This window comes from Phalaenopsis equestris, unplaced genomic scaffold (genome assembly GCF_001263595.1).
Source record: "Phalaenopsis equestris unplaced genomic scaffold, ASM126359v1 Scaffold001269, whole genome shotgun sequence".
In the NCBI taxonomy this organism is placed as follows: Eukaryota; Viridiplantae; Streptophyta; class Magnoliopsida; order Asparagales; family Orchidaceae; genus Phalaenopsis; species Phalaenopsis equestris.
In genome coordinates, this window is record NW_018165708.1 from 35,465 (window position 1) to 59,788 (window position 24,324).

At 35.9% G+C, this 24,324-nt stretch overlaps 1 protein-coding gene across 1 annotated transcript in view; it reads left to right on the plus strand.

Moving 5' to 3' along the window:
* LOC110033728 (mitogen-activated protein kinase 1-like) overlaps positions 1-24,324 on the plus strand; it is a 47,815-nt gene that overhangs the window by 14,347 nt on the left and 9,144 nt on the right. The window contains exons 3-4 of the mRNA XM_020737788.1: positions 5,096-5,233; positions 14,896-15,228. Coding sequence (XP_020593447.1) covers positions 5,096-5,233; positions 14,896-15,228 — 471 coding nt within the window. The remainder of the gene's footprint in view (positions 1-5,095; positions 5,234-14,895; positions 15,229-24,324) is intronic.

Below are 24,324 nucleotides of genomic sequence, written 5' to 3' on the forward strand. Positions count from 1 at the left end.
GAATGTCTGTCAGCCCAAATATTCTTTCCACTCAAATTTACTCTTTTGTACAATTGTTTCCGACAATTATTTCCATATATTTACAAACGAACACACCACAGTCGGTACTGTTGCTTTGCACTGGAATGCCTCTAGGCATTACAACTTGTCATTTACTAAGATCAACTTCAAATGCTTCCCCCACATCGCTCAGAAAATGTTTAATCTGCATAGTTATATTTAGAAATAAATGAACAAGATCATAAGAAACATATAACTAACAAAGATAGCATACTTACAATGACATTAGTTATATGCAAATACATAATGTTGGGCAATGAATCGTATAACCTCCATTTGAGATCCTTAATTGATCGAACAAGCAGTGTCCAATGTTGATTATTGATTATTGGTAGCAAAATTAACTCCACATTCTTAGTGGTCCGCTTCGTAATGTGCTCCACAAAGCCTTTTACGTTCCATACCTTGTACAGCTGCAGAGAAGGATATATATGACATAAAAATAATTATTAATTAAAGAAATATTTGGCTGTACGATTACGACACATGAATTTCAAAATTTACCCAGTGACATGAAGACACATATAGGTAAGATCTGTATAGTTATAGTTCTGGATTATTGCTCTGCTCCATTAACATAGCGAAACAATCGACATAGCGAAACAAGCGACATGTTCGTTTGCTAACCACCCGTTGATGAGTAATTCATCAAGATAATGTCGGGTTAACGATACATGTCCCATATCAATTATTAAGTCACCCATGCATTTCAAATTTTTAAGTAAGATAAAAAATAATTAGAAAAGTAAAAGATAATCAGTAATTAAAATTTTATACTTACATGTCAGTGAATTTGTTACAACAAATATCGATTGCTTCCCGTATATAATCTAGAATTTATTCTCTAGCAGGAAAATCGACTGCAAGTGGGGCTGAACATACCTATAAGCAAAACACAAACATTATAAGATGGAAATATTTAAGCATTCCGTTTGAACACTTCAAGGAAGTGTTATATACCTTATCAAGGTAGTCTTCATCAACATAATGCATGTCATCTTGTTCTTGATCGTCATGTTTATCTACAGATGGTGTTTGGAGAACTTCATCAGCTACCTTAGTATGTACAGTTGTATGATCAAAAGTAATGTCACCAGTTATGGCTTGCTGATCGACTTTATTTACTTTTCATGTACGTACAATATCAATCTATTAAATAAGAAATTTTGTTAATTAAATTAATAAGGAAGAACTTTTAAGGATAATGCTTAGGTGCAAGGCTTCAACCTCTTCAGGCTCTTCAGCCGCTTCCTGAGTTGGTTTTTGTCTCTTCTTCTGTTCAAATACCATAAATGGAGAACTGAGAGTCTTTTTTCTTCTGCCCTATGTTGCCTTAATTCTATGAATTAGGCTCCCTAGCGGGGACTCTTTCACCCATTTAGTGGGTAATGTCCCAACAGGTTGTTTTAGTATTTTATTTATTTCTTTAACTTCAGATTTTAAATCTGTCATTATATTTTCCAGCTTTATAAGACGATTATGAACTGAGATTTGAAATTCCAAGAATAATTTATGATTTTTGAGTTATTCATGAATTTCTTCAAATTCAATGCTAGATGTAGTATGTTGATACTTATCATGTGGTGGAGGACTGATATGATAAGGAATTATAACATCAACAATATCAATGAATGCGGGCGACTGTGGTTGGGATAGAACGTCCTTTTGTGGGAGATGTTGCTCAAGACTGGATGATTCTTGAAATGGAGAGCCAAGTAGACGATGCTCACTATCTTTAATTTTAAAAAAATAATCAAAGACCTGCAAGACATTACATAAAATTAAAATTAATGAAAGTATCACGTGAATATAACAAATTCTATGGAATAAAAAACTAAATTGCTGACCTCGGCAGACCTAAGCCTCTCAGAGGCTAGCTGAATCTTCACAGTATTTCACCTCACATTTGACCACCTCAGCATTCTTGGTCTAGCCTGAGGCAATGCTGGAAGGACCAAGGAAGTGTGCTCATAAAACCAGATCTGCGTTAAACATGATGAATTATTTTAAAATTGATTAAAGAAACTTTTAAAATTTATTGGTAGATCATAAACCGATAGAAGAAATACAGAACCATTGATCTTTTTTAATTTTAGTGACACAACATTAAGTTGCATATGTAGAAATCCATATAATGTTGCTGACCAATTATACACTGCAAAAGTATCTACATTCTCGCAAATACAGGACAATTCTTTCAAAACTCTAATGTTGCTTGAAGGATAAATCAAATTTGAAATTAAAAACTTGATTATTAATTGCAAAAGGTTGTGAGGTGACTCCCCAGGTGAAAAGTTGAGTAGGGCAGTCTTTATTTGTCTTGCATCCATTGTATCAGGCGAAACATTGGTCCAACATGCAGGAAACCCTCTATTGGGCATGCCTAGCAGTAATGCAACTTCATCAGAAACAAATTTTCCCTCCCAAATTGAATTCTATTCGATCAACGTCCCAACAATTTATTATGTGCATCGTCAGAACATTGTCCTGAGGGTACAAAGGGAGTTCAAAAAATTGAGTCAAACTCATGGCTTCCAATTTATTTCATGTGTCTTCATTGATTTTTAGTCGGACCTTATCGAGAACCTCTCGTACTGCAGATGGACGACATCTGCAATTCATTACTTTTGGGTTCAAAAACCTACAACAATACAAGAGAATAGTTTAGTATCATCTATATATCCGTTTGACGACATTAAGACTTCATTTAAAATTCATTTAACACCATTAAACAAGCTTCAATAAATAAATGAAAACAGCCACAATAATCAAAACATAGAATAATTTTTACTGTATTAAAAGTGGTATATAACCTTGGACGTGATATAATTGTTGTGTTTCATAACCACGGGCACAATATCACCATTTAAATGAAAATAGCCACAATAATCTAATTAATACCTAGAAACTGGATGACTGTTCTTCTTCTTGAACTGCTTACGGCCGCCTTCACCGTAACGGTTGCTTGCTCGCATTCCGGCTGGTTACCCTCACCCAAATCCGCACCATTGGTCTCTTCCAAGGTCTTCGTAGTCTCCTCCTTATCCTCCGTTATACTCTTCCCTCACAAGAGCAAAAACCCTAACCTTGAAAACGAATACGATAAAGCAACTCTAGCGGCGCGAATCCCTTTTTTCGAATACGATTTCTTACTATGTGATTTTTTTGATTTTTACTAGGGTAAATAGGTTATAAGAAGTTACGTGAGGGTTACATCGCAGTTATACCAACGTTACATGCGCAGTTCCATCGGGTTACATGCACGTAACTCGCTGTTACATTGAAGTTACACAAAAGGTGCAATGGCGATTCCGCGGAGACTACTTTACACGGACATTACATTCCGGTTACACGCGCGGTACAGTGTTCAGGTTACACTAGGGTTACATATAATGTACATCCAGGGGAGTGACCGCGGAGGTTACACTGGTTTCACAACAATAATTTAGCGCCGACAGCGCGTTACAGGGGCGTTACCGCGGAACTTACACCGGAGTTACATCCAGTGTGCACGCGCAGTTTAGGGCCGCAGTTTAGGGCCGTGACCGCGGAGGTTACACCAGGGTTACATTTAGTATACAGCCGTGTTATAGGGGGGTGAGCACGGAGGTTACACCGGTATTACATCCAGTGTACACTCGCGTTACAGGGGGGAGACAACGGAGATTACACCGGGGTTACATAGGGTATACAAGCGCTTTACAGGGGGGACAACGGAAATTACAACGGGGTTACATGGTGGTTACAATGGCGGTCGGGTCGACGGGTCACGCCTGGTAAAAGTTCTATTTGTTTTAAGGTGGGGCCGACGAAGCTGATGTGTCTTCCTCTAATTGGGTATCGCATGCAGCACTGCGTACGTCTTATGTACTCAAATTTTTTCCCACAGACCACGATACCTCCTTTACACACAGGCTAGCTTCTTTTCGGCATGTGATGCTCAGATTTGACGTAGCTCCTTCTCCCTGTTGACACTGCGACTCAACGCAACAAAGCAAACGCTTGGTGCCGCCGCCTCCCTCTTTCTTCTCCCTGTTCGGTAGAGATGTTGCGGCTCGACACAACAATGCAATGATCCTCTTCTTCCCTCGAGCACAACGTGCTACGCCGCTTCTTCGGGTAAGAAGATACACAACACCTTCTCCTTCTTTCGTCCTTTGCTCTCTAATCGCACACACGAGAGCTCCAGCCTCTCGCGTCGATTTATAGGGTGAGCTCATTTGTTGGCAGTGAACCCCCTCGCTTACTCTCCCCTCTGTTTGACTGTTCGTCATCTCGCCTCATTTTCTTTGATTCCTTGTTTCCCTTCCCCACTTAATTCACTTTGCATACAATATTTAATTTAATTAAGTTTACGATCTACATAGTAGATATTGTTTTGCAAGTATTATTGTGCTTAAATAAGAAATTGTTAGCATAGTAATATAAAAAAGAAGGGAAATCTTAGGATTTTAGTGGAAGTTGTCTTCCTCCAATGATGTCACATTTCATCTTTCCATGAGGGGACCTAATTCATAATCCTAAAGGCAAGAGGCTAGCTCAAGTTACTATAATATTTTTATTCATCAAAATAACAATGAGGCTTAACGAAATTAACTGTTTATTATTCATGATTTTTTAGGGTGGTTTAAGTATAATTTTGCTGTGTTAGACGACATTTTCAAGGAGATGATAATTGTTGTAGAGATATCCCTGATGATGACTTCGATTAAAATGTGATGCATGTGAACAAATGTCTTCTATGATTAGATGCCATCAGGTTAAAAATTTAGGTTGATTAACGTGGATCTTTTCATTGGAGTTTTGTCATTGGTGCTCTTTAGTACTCTAAACAAGAAACAAGTGGCCCTTAAGTAAGCATATATGCTTGGACTTAGTTGTCAGGTACCCTGCATTGATTGTACTTTCTTTTCCTCAAGCTTAACGGAAGACTGCTATCTGGTATTCTGTTCCTGGCTTTCTACTTTAGAAACACTTGTAATGCTTGGTGACTAAATACCAATTTTTTTCCTCATCATTTTTTTTTCTTGTGCAGGTTGTTGCAATCAGAGATATAATACCAGCACCAAGAAGGGAGGCATTCAATGATGTATACATTGCTTATGAACTTATGGACACTGATCTCCATCAGATAATTCGTTCAAATCAGTCTCTGTCAGAGGAGCACTGTCAGGTTATTGTTTTTGCCTCTTATGTACTGTTAATGATAAATGAAAATGGTTTATTTTGGAATTAGATCTGATCTTTTTGTTTAACACAAATGTGAATTGATTTCCAGCGATTAGATATATCCTTCTTGTTTTTTTTAAATGGAAGAGTGAATTATCTTTTTTTTCAAACAAGAGAAGCTTTTCCTTCACGTGAAGGATTCATCTTGCATTACTTGAATATTATATAGTACTTAATCATTGTGATTTGAAAAAGTCGCTGTTCTGAGTTGCTTAGATTTCTTGTACTTTTTAGTTGTCTCAAAAAAAAAATTTACTGAAGACATTATGGTTACATGTTTGTTTTATACTGTAATTTTATTCTTCATTTTCATGGAAGTGTATATAAATTTTAACAATCTCTCAGCTATGCTATTTATGTGTTGACAGCTGTGACTCATCCTATTCTAAGAATAGAGATGCTAAAAAATAGTTCTTTTGAAAAATGCCTGCTACAAATCTATTATTTGCTTCACAATGAACTGTTTGATAATCTTCTCATCTATTTTTGCCATCACACATTGGGTCCAATAGGCAGTGCACCACTACAATATGAAAAACGATAATCAATTTAACCTTGATGCACTCCATGAAACCCAAGGGTCAGGGCTAACCATGGCTGCTGTGAATTATAGAACTAGTAAAATGCACAATTTTTTGTATTTATGATGATGTAATTTCCATTGAAGTGACGCATGAGAAGTTGAAGAGTAAATGTATGAAATACCTGGCAATTAAATTTAATCAATTCCTGATATCCAGAAATCTAGGAAAATATTGTAAATGAAAGCTTAAATGTAGTCATTATTTGTTCTCTATGGTTCTAATACAATTGATGTTGATCCTTTCATCCTAGGTAGATGATTTTCCTATCAGGTGAGTTGAATCTACAAAGCATTAATGCTTAAGATTGAATGATCAACTTAATTATCAACAGAAACTTCCGTTATAGATGATATGTATGGCATCAAATGAGAGTATCACTTATAAAAAAAATTATACATTCAAATCTACTTGTGTCTTTTGAAATTAACAAGGTTCGTTTGCTTGAAAATTTAATAAGTTTACATGAAAATAAAATATATTATCAGACCTCATAAATAAAATTCTGTCAACGATATACAAGATATGTATAAACCGCTCAAACAGAGAGCATCCATATACAATTTCTATGCAGGGAAAATTGTAATGTTTGTTTAATATCCATTTATATGATAAAGCATTGTATTGGTAAATTACAACATGTTTAATATCCACTCCAGGTTCAAATATATGAAAAGTGTCTGATTTTTAGATTGCTAACATCTTTGAGGACCTGGCTTTGCTTCTTCTTTTAGTCTTTTATATCAAGTTGCTAGAAAGTGCCAACAATATCTTGATTAAAGCAACAATCTGTCATCCTTCACAGAAAAACAGGGAGAATTTGTGGTAATAAGCACATGGCAGTGTCCTTGGTGAGATGGGTGGAGGGGTTGAGGGAATAGAATTGTGGGAAGAAGGGAAGATCATAAATGAAATTGAAAATGTTAAGTGCTTACTTAACTTGGCTACGGCGTACAAATCATCTGCAACGAAGTTAGCTATTATTATTTGTCGATACAAGCTTCACTTGAGTCTTTTACATGTTGGCTAACTGCAGCCCCAAATTGAAGTTAGAATCCTATTTAGGCTTGCATAAACATAATTTTGGTTTTGTGTTTTGATTAGACTGTTATAAGAGCATGAAATCCCTAATGCAAATAAGTTCTATGCCTACTATCATTCATTAACACTAGTCAGAAATGATAGAAACAACATATCTCTTTATATATAATGGCTAACTGTTTAATCTATGTATAAATCACATTAATGATTGTAGATGGTAATTATGCTCAGCTTTTAAAATTATTTGGTATTTCAAAACATCTACTCAATCACGGTAAATACATGAACATTTTGCTTGAACTATACAAGAAATGTCGAAACAATGTCCTTAATTAAGAATATTGAGTTTGCTGCAAGGGAAAACTATCAGCTCTTCGATCACATCATCATATGATCCATGTGATTAGACTACATCTGTAAAAACTATATCTCACTGTAATAAAAAAATAGCATGACATGATTGTAGTCGCCATTTCCTTATATCCACCAATCATGCCCATAAATGCTAGACAACCCATTGCTTTGTTAGGAAATATGGAACCCATAGTTTCATTTCTTTCATTATATTTTTTTTCTTCAAATGGCCTTTCAGAACTCTTAATGAAGAGAACACTGGAAGTTTGAATTGACATAAACCTGACAGAAGGGTACCCAACTAGTCCAATCAGTTTGAAACTACTACCAACCCCACCCAGGACTCTTAACTATTAGATGAGGTAATGATTATTTATTTGAGTGTTCGGGGACTAAATGATTTTAACACAAGATTACTGAGGACATTGTAATCTTCTACCTGCCTAGAATCATTACACCGGCAAACTATAATTGGCACTTTCTATTAGAGCTGCCATCCCACTTAGTTCTGAATGACAGTCTAATGTTGAGGTTTGACAACACCAATCTACCTATTAAGGGATATGCAGACTTCAATATGATTGAGGTTTTGAGAATTTACTATCTTATACCGGCTTGTAACTAATGACTCTTTTGAATTACGGTAGTCTTCTTCCCAATGTTGGGGAGGATTACAATTGTGGCGGAATAGATCTACCGCAATATGATTGAAGCTTGAAGAATTCATTATCTTTATGCAGACTATTACTAATGGCTCTTATAATATCCTATCAATATTGGCGAGGAATTACAAATTGTGTAGGGCGGTGATTGGCCTACATGACACTAGGTTGTCTAGGTTTACGCTGGCAGTTTATTTTTTGTTATTTTTTTATTTTTTACTACATTTATTTTAATTGTTTCCATTTTGCTTCTTTCCAATTTAGAGACAGCCAGTCACATTTAAACCGTAAGTCTTATTAAAAATTTGAATTTGTTAGATAAGGCCACCTGCTTTCTGGCTGCTTTCATCATGCTTGTCAATTATAATTTTTATAACACCATTGCTCTACTTTTTTTTTTTATTTGTTCTACTTGGCTTATTTTAACTCGCCTACTTAGGCTGAAAACAACCAATTGTATCCATACCATAAAGTTCATGAAACCTTTGAGTCGAAAGAATTCCAGTAATCCCATTTCTTTGCAGTTTGCTTTCATCATTCATCATGTAAATTATGATTGTTTTTATTATACCATTGTACCAATTTTCTTTATATGTTTTCCTCAGCTTTTGTTTATGTTGCTCCAACACTATTAAACTGTTTCATTGGCACATCTTCTACTTTATTGTTGATGGTTATATATGTTGCTCCATGCATCAGTTGTTAGATGTGAGCCTTTTCTTCGCCATTATAGAGTTATGAAGCAATATAAGGAGAGCGGAATGCAAAAGTTGAATGCCTCAAATTTAACTGTGGAAAGATGGGAGGCTCATGAGAATTTCTGCTTCATATTGACACCTGATTTCTATATCTTCACCATTGCTCTTTGAATTTCTGTATGTTATGGTATTTCTTACTTTTTACAACTAATAATGCTAGTATGCTTGCTGCATTTGAAGTAAGTTCCACTTTAGTATTAACTTCAATGAGATGGTGAATTTATACTGAGGGTGAAAGATAAGTCTGATAAACTCGTGGATTGGCGCCCATCAATTTAAAAGTTTAATCTAATGGTAAGGCCATGATTAGTATAATAGGAACTCTACACTGGTTTCTCTTATAATGTGGGCTTTTTCACTTGCTTCTAGGTCTATACAATGTCTTTCTCATGATCGAGTCTGCCACATCAACCATCGTTCTCCATCAAATGAAAACTTTTAAATTCCTGCCAGTGTTATGCACTGAGAGCCCACTTAATTATGTGGAGTTTGTGTGGAGTTACTCGCTTCTAAGCAGTTACATGATTTATTAATGCATACCTAGGGTGGGTTACATAAACAACGCACAAAAAACCTAATTCACAGACCATTAACTTAGGTAAATATTTTCTCTTTTGATGCAAAATTAGAAAAAGAACATATAACTCTAAACAATAATTTGACGGTCATAGAAAAATTGAGATGAAATAGAAGTTTCACAATGATTATGTTTCACACTGCAAAAGGAATGCCATATTGTAGAAAACCTAATTAAATTTCATTCACTCATTGAAAAATACATAAATGAATAAGAATAACAATATAAATACCAAATAGAAGATGTGGGCCTCATGCTGGTAGGAGAAACCTCTCTTAAAAATTGTCTCTATACTTCTAATATGCTCCAAGAAATCGCGTAATAGTACACAAATTTTGAGAGAAATTCTAAGGTTCTCTTAAGCATTTCTTCCATTCTTTTGCATGCATCAATAATTCTATTTATAACCCAAAATTAACCACTGTTAATGGTTTCTTAGGATGCCCAAAATATCATTAAAAACTGCAAGTTTTTAATTCAACAATATCAGATTCTAAATCAAACAAAACATTCTAATCCTACTATTTCGAACAGCAGCCTTCGGTTTATAAAAACAGATAACTGAACTTTGGCGGCGATAGGAGAGCTATGGAAGGAAACAGCCAGCCACCAAATTCCTTGAGACACTTGAAAAGTCGCATGCTAATGATAGTACAAGATACTAAATCAGACAATATAAAGAAGCAGAAGCTACAAATCCTCAAATTGAATTTTATCTGAATTATAGCTTAGTTATTTAATTTTTTTATTAAATAGGTCATGGTAATATTGTGTTTTTAGAGGCAAACCATTTGTAACTACAAGATATTTAAGCCTTACTTGATATTGAAGAGCGTTAGAATTATTTTATTCACAATTATTAAATTTATTATACAATTTGTCCTTGTATTCATTGAACGACATATATTGCTTTTAAAGTTTAATTCTCACGCTAACTCATGCTAATTATGCTTCACTTTCACCATTTAATCAAAATAATACACTTTGTCCTATCAATTTTAGTTCAATAATCTCAACTTCTTTTGAACCAACTAAGGCCCCATTTGGGGCAACTTATAGATGCGGGCGACATTTTGAAAACGCCACCATAGCGTTTGGATATCACGTTTGTTGGGATTATACAGATACGTGCGGGCGAGTCATCCCTCTGTTTCAAAGGAATGCGGCCGCAGGCGCGGCCCGCGTTCCTTTACGAATTATTATCCGGCTACTTTTTCCCTATCCTGCGCAGAACGATCGATAGAAAGAGAAGAAGTGAGGTTGGATGCGGGTACCGTTAGGAAGAAGAGGCCTGCCCAAACCCTAGCCCATTTTCTGGAGGAAGTGACGCCATATAAGAGGAAGAAGAAAGGAGGGATCGTTTTCAGCCCTACCTTGCAGGTTTGCGGAGAGAAGTAAGAGTCTCAAATCGAGCCAATTGAGTGTCGAGAAGAGAAGTCGAGGGATTTCTTTGCGATGGAAGAAGATGGATGAGGTGATGCTTCTCACGAAGGAATAATAGGAGCGGCTCTTTGTGTCGAAGTTGAAGGCGACGTGGCAGAGAAAGAAGAAGGATGCGCTCTGTGTGGGTTTAAAGCCAAACGTGGTAAGATTTTTTATAATTTTATAATTTATAAATTTAATATATAAGTTTAATGATTAATTATTAATAGTAAGTTTTAAATAAATCATAATTCAAGCTATAGGAATTTGACTTTTGGATCAATAAAAAATTGGCGGTAACAAAGAAAAGTTACAGTGAGTTAGGGTTTTAACATATTACTTATCAATTTAATATATGCCTAACTATTGAAATTTTAATCACACTTTTAATTAAATTAGAATTTTGATTATATAATTAAAAGAGATGATCGAGGAAAGCATATTTTTTTTTTTGCTTGCTCTAAATTATATAACCTACTTTTATTCATATGTTACAGATGAAAAACATTTAGGCTAAAGAATGTGTTAAAGGGTCTTCTTTTGCTTTATGTTCTTGTTTACTTTTATGTCTGGACTGTTAAGTGAGGGTTGTTTTTTTTTGTTCTATATTGGTTTTCTGCTTCTCCAGTAACAAATATATTGCCTAGACAGCTCTGTTGCAAACAACATTACTGCACAGGGGTAGAATGATCATTTATGTATGATCAACTGTAAATCATTTGTTTTCCAACAGCATAAACCAAACAGTCAATCAACTTATCTGGATTAACTGTTGATCAACAGCTTATCTGGATCAACTGCTTATCAACAGATTGTCAATAAACTGTACTTGCCCCAAACAGACCCTAAATTTAAATGTTTAAAAAAACCTTCAATATCATAATTCTAATCTAAAATTCTCATAAGGTTATATCTTCTACAAAAAGAATAGGAATATAACTGTGAACATCGCCTCGGGATTGGCTTTAAGTTCATATCTTTTTGCTTTAATTATGGATATCCTTAGTAGACATTTACATGAGGATGTACGTTGGTGTATGCTTTTTGCTGATGATATCCTTCTGATGGATAAGACTCAAGAAAGAGGTCAGGAAATACTTGAATTTTGAAGGTCAACTTTAGAGTCTAAAGGCTTTCATTTGAGTAAAACTAAAATTGAATATGTGGAATGTAATTTTAGTAGTATTAGTAGATCTAGTGGTGCGATTGTAACAATGAGTGATTTAAGTCTTTAAAATGGGTGAATGTTTTAGATATCTCAGGTCTATTGTTCAAAGTGATGGTGATATTGATGGGGATGCTATTAGTAGAATTCAAGTTGGGTGGTTGAAGTGGAGGAAAACATCAGACCCATTGTGTGATAGAAAGTTACCACTTGAAATTAAAGGAAAATTTTATAAGATGGTGGTGAGACCTGCAATGCTTTTTGGTGTAGAATGTTGGCCTATAAAAGAGAAGCATGAAACTAAGTTAAGTTTTGCTGAGATGACAATGCTTAGGTGGATGAGCGGCTTTACACTTTGAGACAAAATGCGAAATGAATGTATTCGTGAAAGGGTTGGTGTAACTCCAGAGGTAGACAAGTTTAGAGAGTCATCTTAGATGGTTTGGTCACATTAAACATTGATGATCTGATGATTCTTTTAGGAGATTAGGTGTTTTAAAAGGTAGAGGTAGATCTAAAAAGAGTTGGACATATTGTATAGTTTTGATCTTAATCTATTAGAATTAAATTAAAATATGACGCTTAATAGGGCAACCGAGAAAAAATGATTCATATAGCCCCCACTTAGTGGAATGAAGGCTTTGTTGTTGTTGTTGACCTAATTATTATGTTTTAATTCTAGCTGACATGAATTATTATATTTTAATTCTAGCTGACATGATATTTGTAACCATAAGTTCTAATACAAAATATGATGCAAAATGTGTTGGAGTTTACTTAACACAAACCTAAGGTGAAATGCACAAAAGCATGCATAGAAGATATTAATTCTCAGTTTACTAATTGTTTGGCAATGTTTTGTTTCTTATGGTGTAAAACCAAAATATACGTACAGCTTGCTTTAAATAATAATGTAAATTTTTGCCAAAATCTAAGATGGAATTGAAGTGAAATAATTTAATATTCATATCACTGAAGGAAAAGTGTAGTAAATTTGACCATTTAAAATCATCAAAAAGTGCATGGTTGAAAAAAAAATGAAGATATTGGTCAATGAATAGAAGATCCAAGACTGACACATGTATGGAGAAGCTTCCATAAAAAAATTGTTAACACTTGCAACATGCTCAAAGAATTCATATCCAATAACACAAGTTCTGGGAGGCAAAATAAATTGTATTAGTCATTTCATTCATTTTTATTTACAATATGGCCTTATTTATAACCATCATTAATCCATAATTGGTAGTTTCTCCGAATTCTTAAAACTTGGCTAAGACTACTTCATTCAACAATCTCATGTTCCATTGCAGGTGACAAGTCTCCAATTAGGAGAGTAGCGACAGCCAACAGTACCACTCACTAAATGCTGCAATAATAGGGATCCAATCTTTTCTAAAATACAGACTCGGAATATAAACTTGGAGAACAGCAATTTAGTGGTTTGACATAAATTTGGAATTGTAAGTGCTGAATCCAATGAGAACTGAATAGACTTGCTTGCAGTCCAAATAGTAAACTAAAATTGATTGAGGAAATAAAAAATTAGAGAATGCATCCTTTTGTCATAGGCACCAACATGGTGCTAGTCTCAACATTCACATCATGCACTTTTGATAAATTTAAAGTTTAGATTTCTGTAATAAACTTGCTCAACCATTTCAGAAATTATCAAGTCCCATGAGAGCTGGAAATCGTGTGAAACACTTGATCCGGGCAAACCTTAGCTTTTATACTACTTTTTATGTGGGTGAAACATCAGGGGGCCGGCCAATTTAAAGTCCAATACACTAATGGATGGATTTCATCATTCCAAAAACTGTCAGTTAATGGGTAAGGGTTGCTGCAAGTGGAAGGAACTCAATTCAAGTTTTGCTTTCAAGCTGAAACTATTTTTTTACCCTCTAGATCCAACATGAACTATGTGTTGGAAATTGTATTATGATATTCCCTCATGGTTCAAGATTTGTGTAAGATGCAATATTTCATCATTCATTGCTTGATTCTCCATGAATTGGAAATTATGCTTTGGATATCTTAAAACCTTCATTACCTTTGTTGTTGGTATCTCTAAGAAATATTTCTATGTGCTTCAATACGTACTGTATGTAGGTGCATCAACTAAGAAGATAATTTAGCTTTATTATATTATTAAATGTATATAGCGCCTCAATTTTTTTTTGCGGGGCTGCTCATATGAAATTGCTACTTCATCTTCTTTTGTATCATCCTTGGTAGTCTCATCACATATGCCATTAAATTCCTTTGACAAATTACTTATGGGTTATTTGGTTTGAAGTATTTCCAGCGTAGTCCAAAAGGAATGCATGTGTTTTGAAACTTTAGTAGTTCGATTAGAAAAGGAATGCATGGTAGTTTATTGATGTCTTTGGAATTCACCCTTTTGTTTATTTTTGGTGTATTCCTAATATCACCTAATTTTTGTGATTTTTAACTACACCGCTTCCAACAATTTGATCTCCCGCCTGCCCCCCCCCGCCATTCCCCACCACAGACAGATGCCACTCACCGCTTTGTTGCCTAAAAAATAAATTATTCTAAAAGATAAACTATGGCTTGTTTTATACCAATGCAAACACTAAAGATTAATCTTCTGAATTTATTCTATAACTAACTAAGCATCATAAAATATTTCAAAAACAGTGAATTTAATTTGTACTTCATTTAGAATGCACTTGAATACTAGATACTGGCAGCCCAAAGTGAAGTAGGCATGGTATTTCTCAATGAGAAAATCTAAATTTTGTCTGTAGAAAGTAGTTTTCAAAGTCATTGCTCTACTTGTCATGGAAATGGCTTGGAATTCTAAGAATCATGGACTTTTTGTTATGTTTTTTTGTCCATTCTTGCTTATTGCTAGCTCGGCGCATATGTTGTACTAATCTGAGCCAATAATTTTTCATTTGATTATGAGTAATTTATTTACTGCATTACATGCCTCTTGCCTGCCTTGTGCATTGCTTTATTTATTGTTTGATTTTTAAGTGTACCTCTACTTAAGAGTTTTCCCATTTTTTATTTGCAGTATTTCCTATATCAGATCCTTCGTGGACTAAAATACATACATTCAGCTAGTGTTCTTCATAGAGATTTGAAGCCCAGCAACCTTCTACTGAATGCTAACTGTGATTTGAAAATATGCGACTTTGGATTGGCTCGCACTACATCAGAAACTGATTTCATGACGGAGTATGTTGTTACAAGATGGTACCGTGCACCAGAGCTTTTGTTAAATTCTTCAGAGTACACAACAGCAATTGACATGTGGTCGGTTGGCTGCATTTTTATGGAGCTAATGGACCGCAAGCCCTTATTTCCAGGACGAGACCACGTACATCAGTTACGCCTTTTGATGGAGGTTATATCAAGCCTTTTAGATTTCTTACTTTATATTCTCATTATTTCTCCCACTTGGCTAGAATTATACTTCATTTGCTCAATTTGTTTCTTAAGGGGCTATTAGATTAAGCCTGCTTATTGCCAGGTTAACAAATATTTCATATTTGAAAGTCTTTGATGAGAGCTGGTTGGACTTTTTACGTATAGCCTTTGTCGTCTCACATATTGAGTAACTTGTAATAGCACCTTGTTTTTTTTTTTTTTTTTGTTTTGGGTGCTTTAAAAACGAGACAGGAACGAAACACAAATAAGCGATTTAATTGAAATACCATCTATATGTAATATAAATCCTAAGCCTGAAACAGGCAATATTACAAGGGGTGAAAGTATTCAACAACTTAGCATAATAAAATTACCAAAATTTTATGACATTAAATGTTAAATTTATAACAACGAGCATTCTTATCCTTTCATATAAATTATATGCAGTTTAAATATCAGAATTCAAAGTAGGTTTAATGTGACTGGTTAGATGAATCAATATAAATAAGTGAAACGAATTAGATTGTGAAATTTCTTTCACCCTTAATCAATATCATGAAATGTAGTGAAGGAATACATGTTAAAAGTGAGATCAAGCTCTGTTTTATGTCTCTCTCTTATTTTTTTTTCATTCTCTACTTCTGTAAAATATGATTTATGGGCTAAATTCTTAATTGGTTATCTAGTAACAGCTTTTTTCTCTGTCAAATTGTTCTAAATGATGGAAACAGTCACCCTACCTTTTTCATCCAAACATGAACATCACACCTCTGCTTTCTGACAATTATCCTACTTTAAAATACGTAAAGAGTTGAACTAAAAGAAGATTTGCTCTAGCAATTGTTTGGCAGATTTTCCATAAATAATCAAACCTCTTGAGAAGCAAAATTTTGAAAACATGAACAAATGGACAAGTAAAACTGATAATATAATGCTCCAAACAAATTAAGTAAATCATAATTCTACGACAAAATTCCAAACTACTGTTGATTATATCAGAAGCTCAAATATCTAATGATGTGTGAAGTCTGTGGAAAATGGCATGAGATCAATGTGCATACTATCTTCTTCTCCATGCAAAGACTTCTTAGCTACTTGCACTTTTACTTGATATCCTACTATTCTTGCTTTTCTTCATTAGGTGCCTTTTCTTGACTCTAGGAGTGCTTCTTAGCTCTGGAAATGTATATTTGCTACAATTTTCTCATTAAATGTAGTTTTCTATATTTTTTAGTGTTTGGATTGACTAGCTATGTATGCTTTCCTTATGTAGGGCTGCAAACAGACCGAGCTTGAGTGAACTTAGACTTGGATCATATTTAGTTTGTTCGAAATTAGCTCATGTTTGAATTGGCTCGTGTTCGAAATTGCTCATGAACAATATTTTCGTGTTTGTCTCAAAATTGAATTGTTTGAATTTATTAAAAAAATAGATGCCAGGTGTTGGATTTGAATCTGCATCAATTCTATGCAATAAAAGATGCAAAACCACAGGACCACACAAGCTGTTATGATTTAAACTTAAATATAAAGGTATATAATATATTACTATATAAATAATATATATAATTTTTTTATTTTGAACTAAAACGAGCTAAACACGATCGAACAAAGGGTCGTTCGTGTTCAAGTCGTTTATAATTCGAGCTTAAAAAAATCATTTGTGTTCGACTTGTTTACTTAACTAACGATTCAAACAAGAGCTGTTCACGAACAAGAAGTTTTTTTTGACGGTCCTACTTATGCGCATTTTCTTATATTCTTAGAAACCCCTAAATTAATATAGTATTGAACTGGAAGCCCGAGACTTAGATAAATAGCTCATCATCGTTAACCTTTTTCCAACCCATTATTTTCTTATTGAGTATTACATGCGGTTTTAATTTAAATTTTTTTTTAATTCTAGCTTGTTTCTTTTAATCCCACATTTTATGTTTTTATACCATCCTAATTGTTTCACTTTTATCCATTGTTGTATTTTCCCAAACCAGCTAAATCTATTTTTTTGCTTTTTATTTTTCACTGTTATTTACAATCTCTTCAATAAAATCATTTCTTGAACCATCCTCTTTAGCTTTTCTCTCTTCATTTTCACTACACTTAACTTAGCTTATAGTGATATTTTAATTTTAAAATACTCGGTTGTATGCAGCCTAGTTTATTGTATCGTAGTTTTCTAAGTCAATCTAGAACTCGTGATTTTATCAAACAATGTTTAAATGTTAAAATAGCCGAATATATATATAAATTATGAAAATAAAGCTACTGAGGGTAAATTTAATACTTAAATCCAAATGTAAACTAATTTGCTAGCTATATTCTATACCATACTTTTCTATTGATCCATCTAAGATGCCATCATGCCAAGCACTTGGATCTATGAATTTAGACGGAGTTAAGGGTTTTTTTATATGCACATCATACAATGTAATTTGTTTGCCTTTCGTTGGCATTGGTGATGAGGGATTTGGAGGAACGCGGGGCTCGAGTGAAAGGCAAAACCAACCGATTGAGGCTTAGGGTAATTGTTAAATTGACCAATTGGTTCAGCCTGGAATATTCCGGTTCATCAGAGCAGGAGGCTGGATCGGCCGGTTTTCTACTCCCAGGGGAGGGAAGTACCACCGAAGCCTCCTATATTTCCTGTTTGCAGCTTCTTCCTCCTCCCTTCTGGTTGTCGCCTTCCTATTTTTTCCATTAGCTATTATATATGTGTGGTTTTGCTTGCTTAGGGTTAGCTTTTGATTTCCAGATTTCAAATTTCTGTTAGGATAGCCTCTGACATCCGTTTTCCTCATTGAGGGTTGTATATGAGGAATTAGGTGTTGCTTTGGCTGTATTTCTCTCTTAATATGATAAATATTTTCATCCTATCCCTTCCACTTTCTCCCCACTGCTCCCGGTCATTGTATCCCGGTCACTGTATCTCACTGCGGCCGACCATTACATCCTTCAGTTTGTTGTTTTCAACCGCCTCTCATTTCCTTCCAGCATTGTTGCTGCCCGCCACCAACCTTCTAGTCAGCCGTCCACTTCCTTTCAACATTGTTGCCACTCACCATCAACCTTCCAACCAACTGTCACCATTTTTCCCCTTGCCTCCCTGAAACTATCGGCTCTCGGTTCCGCCTTCCAAGGCTGCCGACCAACCCTTTTCATCCGTTCCACCACACCAGCAACTGCTAATCAACCCCTCCACCTGATATCCGACCATCCCCCCCAGCCTCATCCTCCCCTAGGGTGTTGTTTGTCGTTTATTTCCTTGTCATTATTTATTGGTTCGAGTGTCGCTATTGCAATCTCTTTTGAATTTCGGCAATAATATTTCTATTTCTACTGTAGTTTGGGCTAACTCCGATATCATTTGATATCAGAGCTAGCCTAACCCTAGTTCTATCCTAAGATTTCCTAGCATTCACCATAAACCAAATATTGTATTTCCTACCACCAAATACCTTTTTTACTTCCATAAATCCCAAACCTTGATCATGCCATCTAAGAGATATATGCCCGAGCCTATCTGAAAAGAGATACACTGAGAGATCTGTCAATTTCTGTGGAGATTGGCGGACATTGAGGATGACATCCCAGAATGACATACCCTCGATGGTCACAGGAAAAGTTGAAGAGGCTAAAGGGACAAAAATTTTAACCCCTTCTATAGGGGATGTCAGTAAGAAAGATGAAAGACCATGATATTTCAGAATCCAGTATTAGAGGAGGCCTAGAGAGTTTACCATAGTTAAAGGTCACAAATTACAAAATCATGTTGGATCTACCAAAATTTGAGGGTAAGTATTGATCTGAAAGAATTTTTTTAGTGGTTGCAATATGTTGAACGAATCTTCTAGTATAAGGATGTGCCAGAGGATAAGAAGTTCAAATTAGCTGCTATCAAGTTGAAGAAGATTGTATTTTTGTTGTGGGAGAACTTGTGAAGACAGGAAGAGGAAAGACAACGATAAGATTATCAAGTGAAGAAGATAAAGAAAACGATTCAGAAGAAATACCTTTCACCCCATTACCACCAGAGTATCTTTCTATGGCTACACCTGCAGCAGAGGGATCTTTCAGCAGAGGAGTTCACGATATTGTTTGATCAATTGCAGATGAGGTGTGATTTGGACTAGCCTGAGGAATATACTACTAGTGACTTATTATTAGCTAGAGGAATAACGAGGGGGGGGGGGGGGGGCTAAAGGCCATTGTTAGCAACTTGGTGCAACTGCAGTCTTATTTGTCACTTGAAGATGTCCAAACTTTAGTATTAGCTAGAAAACTAGTATAGTTGAAGACACCAACAGGTGCTCACCTCAAGTAGTTGAGAAAGCAGGTTCGAATAGGGATAGAGTCACCCCTAGTGAGAAGAAGCTTGAGAAGAGTAGCACATCTGCTACAATCCCCTACTGAAAATGTTTAAAATGCCACAAATTTGGCCTCATTGCCTCCAGTTGCCCGACAACCCGAGTTGTATCTTTTATCGAGGAGGGCTCCGTGGAGTTTACTGATCTGGAGAAAGTTGAGGAATCAAGTGAGGTGTACAATCTACCACCAAATTAGGTAGAGATATTTGTGTTTTGACGGATCCTACAATTTGATGATACGGGGATCTGCAGTGGCTTCTCCACAATATATTCTACACTTGTTGCATGATAAATGGGAATATCTGTAGTCTCATGATCGATGAGAGAAATAAGAATGTTGCATCTACGCAGATTGTAAATAAATTGGGACTTGTTATTTAGAAGTACTCCTACCGTTATTCTCTAATGTGGCTGAAGAATGAGAACAGAGTCAACATCAATCGGAGGTGCTTAGTAAAGTTTTTGATCAGGTGCAGGTGTGGTGCGATGTGACCCTCGTGGATTCATGTCGCCTTTTGTTGGGGAAATCTTGACAGTTTGACTGGAGGAAGCAGCACGACAGATTCAAAAAACACATTCCTTCATCAAGGATGGGAAGCGGAGCCTGAGATCACAAGAGCTCTTGTTAGCGGAGCAACACTATTGGGACCAATTTTGGTGATGACTGGGGGTGATGGGATTAAGGAACTAGTGTCAGACACGAGTTTGATACGACAGAGAGCATTTGAGGATATCACAGTCGACATCTTACCATCATGGCCACCATCGCGCGGAGAGAGTCAGGCTACCCTCACTTCATATCAGGTTGAACCGATCGTGGATTACTTTGCGAGTATTCAACAGCATGGGCGAGACACGCATTCTCAATTTAGTTCAGTGGTGGGACCCTAGGAGAGCTTATCGTAATGGAGGTATGCTTGCAAGTGAAGAAAACTTCTCCAATGCTTTGGAGACAGTGCAACCGACAGTGGAATCGAGGTGCTTCTAGGATTGCGACAAAGAATCAGAAGCTTCGGCGAATGAATCAAAGCTCCACAAACCTCGGGAGACTAGTGCGGGGCTTAAAGGAATGCATGACTCTAGAGAAAGGAGGAACTGACTGATTGGGGCTTGGGGGAAAGGCTGAATCGAATAACTGGTTCAGCCTGGAGTATTCCGGTCCAGCAGGAGGCTTGGCTGGTCCGTCTTCCGCTCCTAGGGGGCGGGAAGTATTGCCAAATCATCCCCCATTTCCCTATTTACCACTTCTCTCCCTTTGCTTTCTGGTTGCCACCCAAAAGGAGAAGCCTCCCCTTCCTATTTTATTCATTAGCTATCATATATGTGTGTGTTTTGCTTGCTTAGGGTTAGCTTTTGATTAATTCCAGATTTCAGATTTCTGTTAGGATAGTTGCCGGCATCTGTTTTCTACTTTGAGGGCTGTATCCGATGGATTGGTGGTGCTTTGACTGTATCTCTCTTCCAAGGAGGTAATTATCTTCATCATATTCCCTTCCAAAACCTCCTTCGCCGCTCTCGGTCGCTGTATCTCATTGCAGCCGGCAACTACATCCTTCCGTTTGCTGTTTTTCGGCCGCCTCCAGCATCCCAACAGCCTCCACATCCTTCCAGCATTGCTCTCGAGGGCTACCAACGTTCCAAGCCCGCGACCGCCATCCTTCCCCTTGCATCCTTGCTGCTTTCTCTTGGATCAGCCTTCCATGGCTGCCGCCAGCACTTTCCAACCCTCCCAGCGCACCCGCAACTACGAACCAGTCCTTCCATCTGCTATCCGGCCGCCCTTCAGCACCTTCGTCCTCTTTTAGGTGTTGTTTGTCATTTATTTCCCGTGTTGTTGTTGTTTGTTGGTTCAAGTGTCGCTATTGTAATCCCTTTTTAATTTCAACAATAAAATTTCTATTTTTATTGGTTTAAGTCCGCTATCAATTGGTAAAGGCTAATAAGCGCTCATTCCGACATTAGTGATACAATTAATATTAATACTCAATGGAGGTCAGCAAGATGAACTAAGATAGAGCAATTAACTGCGAGTAAGATAAGAGCAGACTTTCGTGCAGATTGGCACTGTATCGATGGCATAATAGAGATCAACAATATACTGAAGCTTCAAACCAACTGAGAATCAATATCGAGCAAAAGCGATACTAACGAAAAACACAAAGCGTCTAGTTATTTAAAAACTAGCTTTGAAACCAAATCTCTCACATATGCCTTGAGCCAAAGCAATAAAGCTAATAACCGTTAGGGCAAATTTGAGGAGAATTGGCTGTGGCATACAACACCATGATTAGCAACTGATCATGCAAGAAAGAAAAAGAAAACCCACTAACTCAATTCCTTAAAAAAATTTGTGAAGAAATCGTGGTTAGAAGTAGTTTGTAAGGTTATTACAGGGAAGTGCGAGATTTGAAGCCTGTTATAGTAAGAAAATGCTAGAATGGAAGGTTGGTTTATTATTATATACATCTTTATAACTGAGGATATTTTCTTATGGTCTTTCTTTTGTGATCTCCCTATTTGCTTATATATTAAAGCCTTATTTAATCAATAATAAATGACAATAAGTATTTTTGAGGAAAATTAGCTGCCATACAACACAATGATTAGCAAATTTTCATTGCAAGCAAAAAAAACAAAAGCGCTGGCTTCTTTCAAAATTTTGTGAAGAAAATTGTAGTTAGAGGTAGATTGGAAGGTTATTATGGGAATACTAGAATGGAAGGTGTTTATTATTATTATTATATATTTATAACTGAGTATATTTTCTTATGGCGTTTCTTTTATGTTCGCCCTATTTGCCAATAGATAGAAGCTTATTTTCAATCAATGATAAATGACAATAAGTGTTTTTTTTTAACATAATATCAGCATAGGGTTGGCTCTTGCCTAGTCTTTTTTCATTCCGTTCCCTGTCCTTATCTTCTATTTCTTTATGACCCTGTTGCTTCTGCTTGCCTGCTTGCATTTGTTCATGTACTAGCTTGCTTTTGCATCGCTTGTTTGTGGGTCTGCTTCTCATGACCATGCTTTTGTTTTCTTGCCTCTCATGATTGTGTGATAGCATGCTGTCGGTCAATTTTTTGATAGATTAGATTAATTATGAAAATTTTTTTGATAGATTAATTATGAAAATATAGTATATGAAAATAATTTTTGAAATTTAATTTAAGTATAAGAGGTATGAAAGTAGTATTTTGAAAGTAGTATGTTTTAAAATGAGACCAAATAGATCTCATTCGTCCAATAGTTTGCATAATTGTGCCTGACACTCTGAATACTACACATTCCAAGAAAAAAGTTAGATAAGTGTACCCTGCGGCGGTGGACCCAATCATACAAACTTAAGAGATTTGTGACATCCATTTGGTCTGCGAACCGTTTATACATGACCGACAAATTCCCCTATCTAATATAAAGATTAAATAGGGTTTATTTTATCTGGGTTCCAAGTTCCCTATAGAGGCAAGCCCCTATAGTTAATTACATCCCAAATGACGGGAGTCACTTGAGAAAACTCTCGATAATGATCAATGGTTCTAGTCTTCAAGAATTCAAGGTTCAGGTTTTCAAGGTAGGATGAGGAAAACCAAGTGGGAATGACTCAATGCGGAACACTTATTTTCAGGAGTCCAAAGGAAGGAACAGGTAGGGGATATCATAGATCCTGAGGAGAAACCTCAGTGACATCCCGGACTATCCTAATGTGTGGTTATGTTTTGGAAAAGATGTTATTCAATAGTTCAATCCTGCCAATTTTATTACTTAGGACTTACATTTGCATAATACCCGATTATACAAATAGCCCACAGAGAAATGAGGGTTTACATCGTACCGTACGATAACCTCGGAACCTAAATCGAGTTAGGACTCATGTCGCACCACATAGTTGTACAAGAGCCCAAAAAGGTAGTGAGGATTTATGTCGCACTAGGCGAGCTACCTCGAAGTCCTATGGGTTGTTATTATGCTAAAGAAGAGATAATGTTGAAGAAGATCTTCTTGCTACTCGGTCTGAATTCCTCGTCGTGCTGCCCACAAAATTGGCTCCAATCTCTGGTCGTAGCAATGGCTCCAGGGTTTAAGTGTTTGAAAATTGTAGTTTATGTTTCACAGTTTTGGTTTTGCATGCAGAATAAATAGATTGCAAATAAATAAAATGTGCTTGAAAGGTAAAATGCAGTAAAGTAAAAGGCTGTATATAAACTGTAAAAGCGTACCTGGGCATCTGCTACTGTTGTATTATTAATGTTGCGAGCATAACATTATTTGCAGGAGATTTTAATAAACTTGCAAGAAAATTAAATAAATCAAGAAAACCCAGCATGAAAGCCATAAAAACGAGTAGTAAAAAAAAATCACAAGCAAAAGAAACGCATAACCACATATAAAAGATCAGGACTGGGTATAAGACATTGGTAAAAGTGGGGGCTCAGAGCTGGGCTGTGTGCTTCCCGTTCTTGAACAGGAGTTACCAACTCAATAATCTACAGGAGGTAGTTCTTAACCTCAATCCAAGTGACTAGACGTGGACCTTTATAAATTTTCAGAGAAAGATTTTCATACAAAAGTTATTATTTAAGTCTTTTTTATGCAGAGTTATTTTTATCATGCAAAAGAGATTTTTATTTTTTATTTTTGTAAATATTTTTGTAAAGTCGTGCAGTCCACAGACTAGTCACTCTAATCGTGCTAGAACTACTGACAACCTA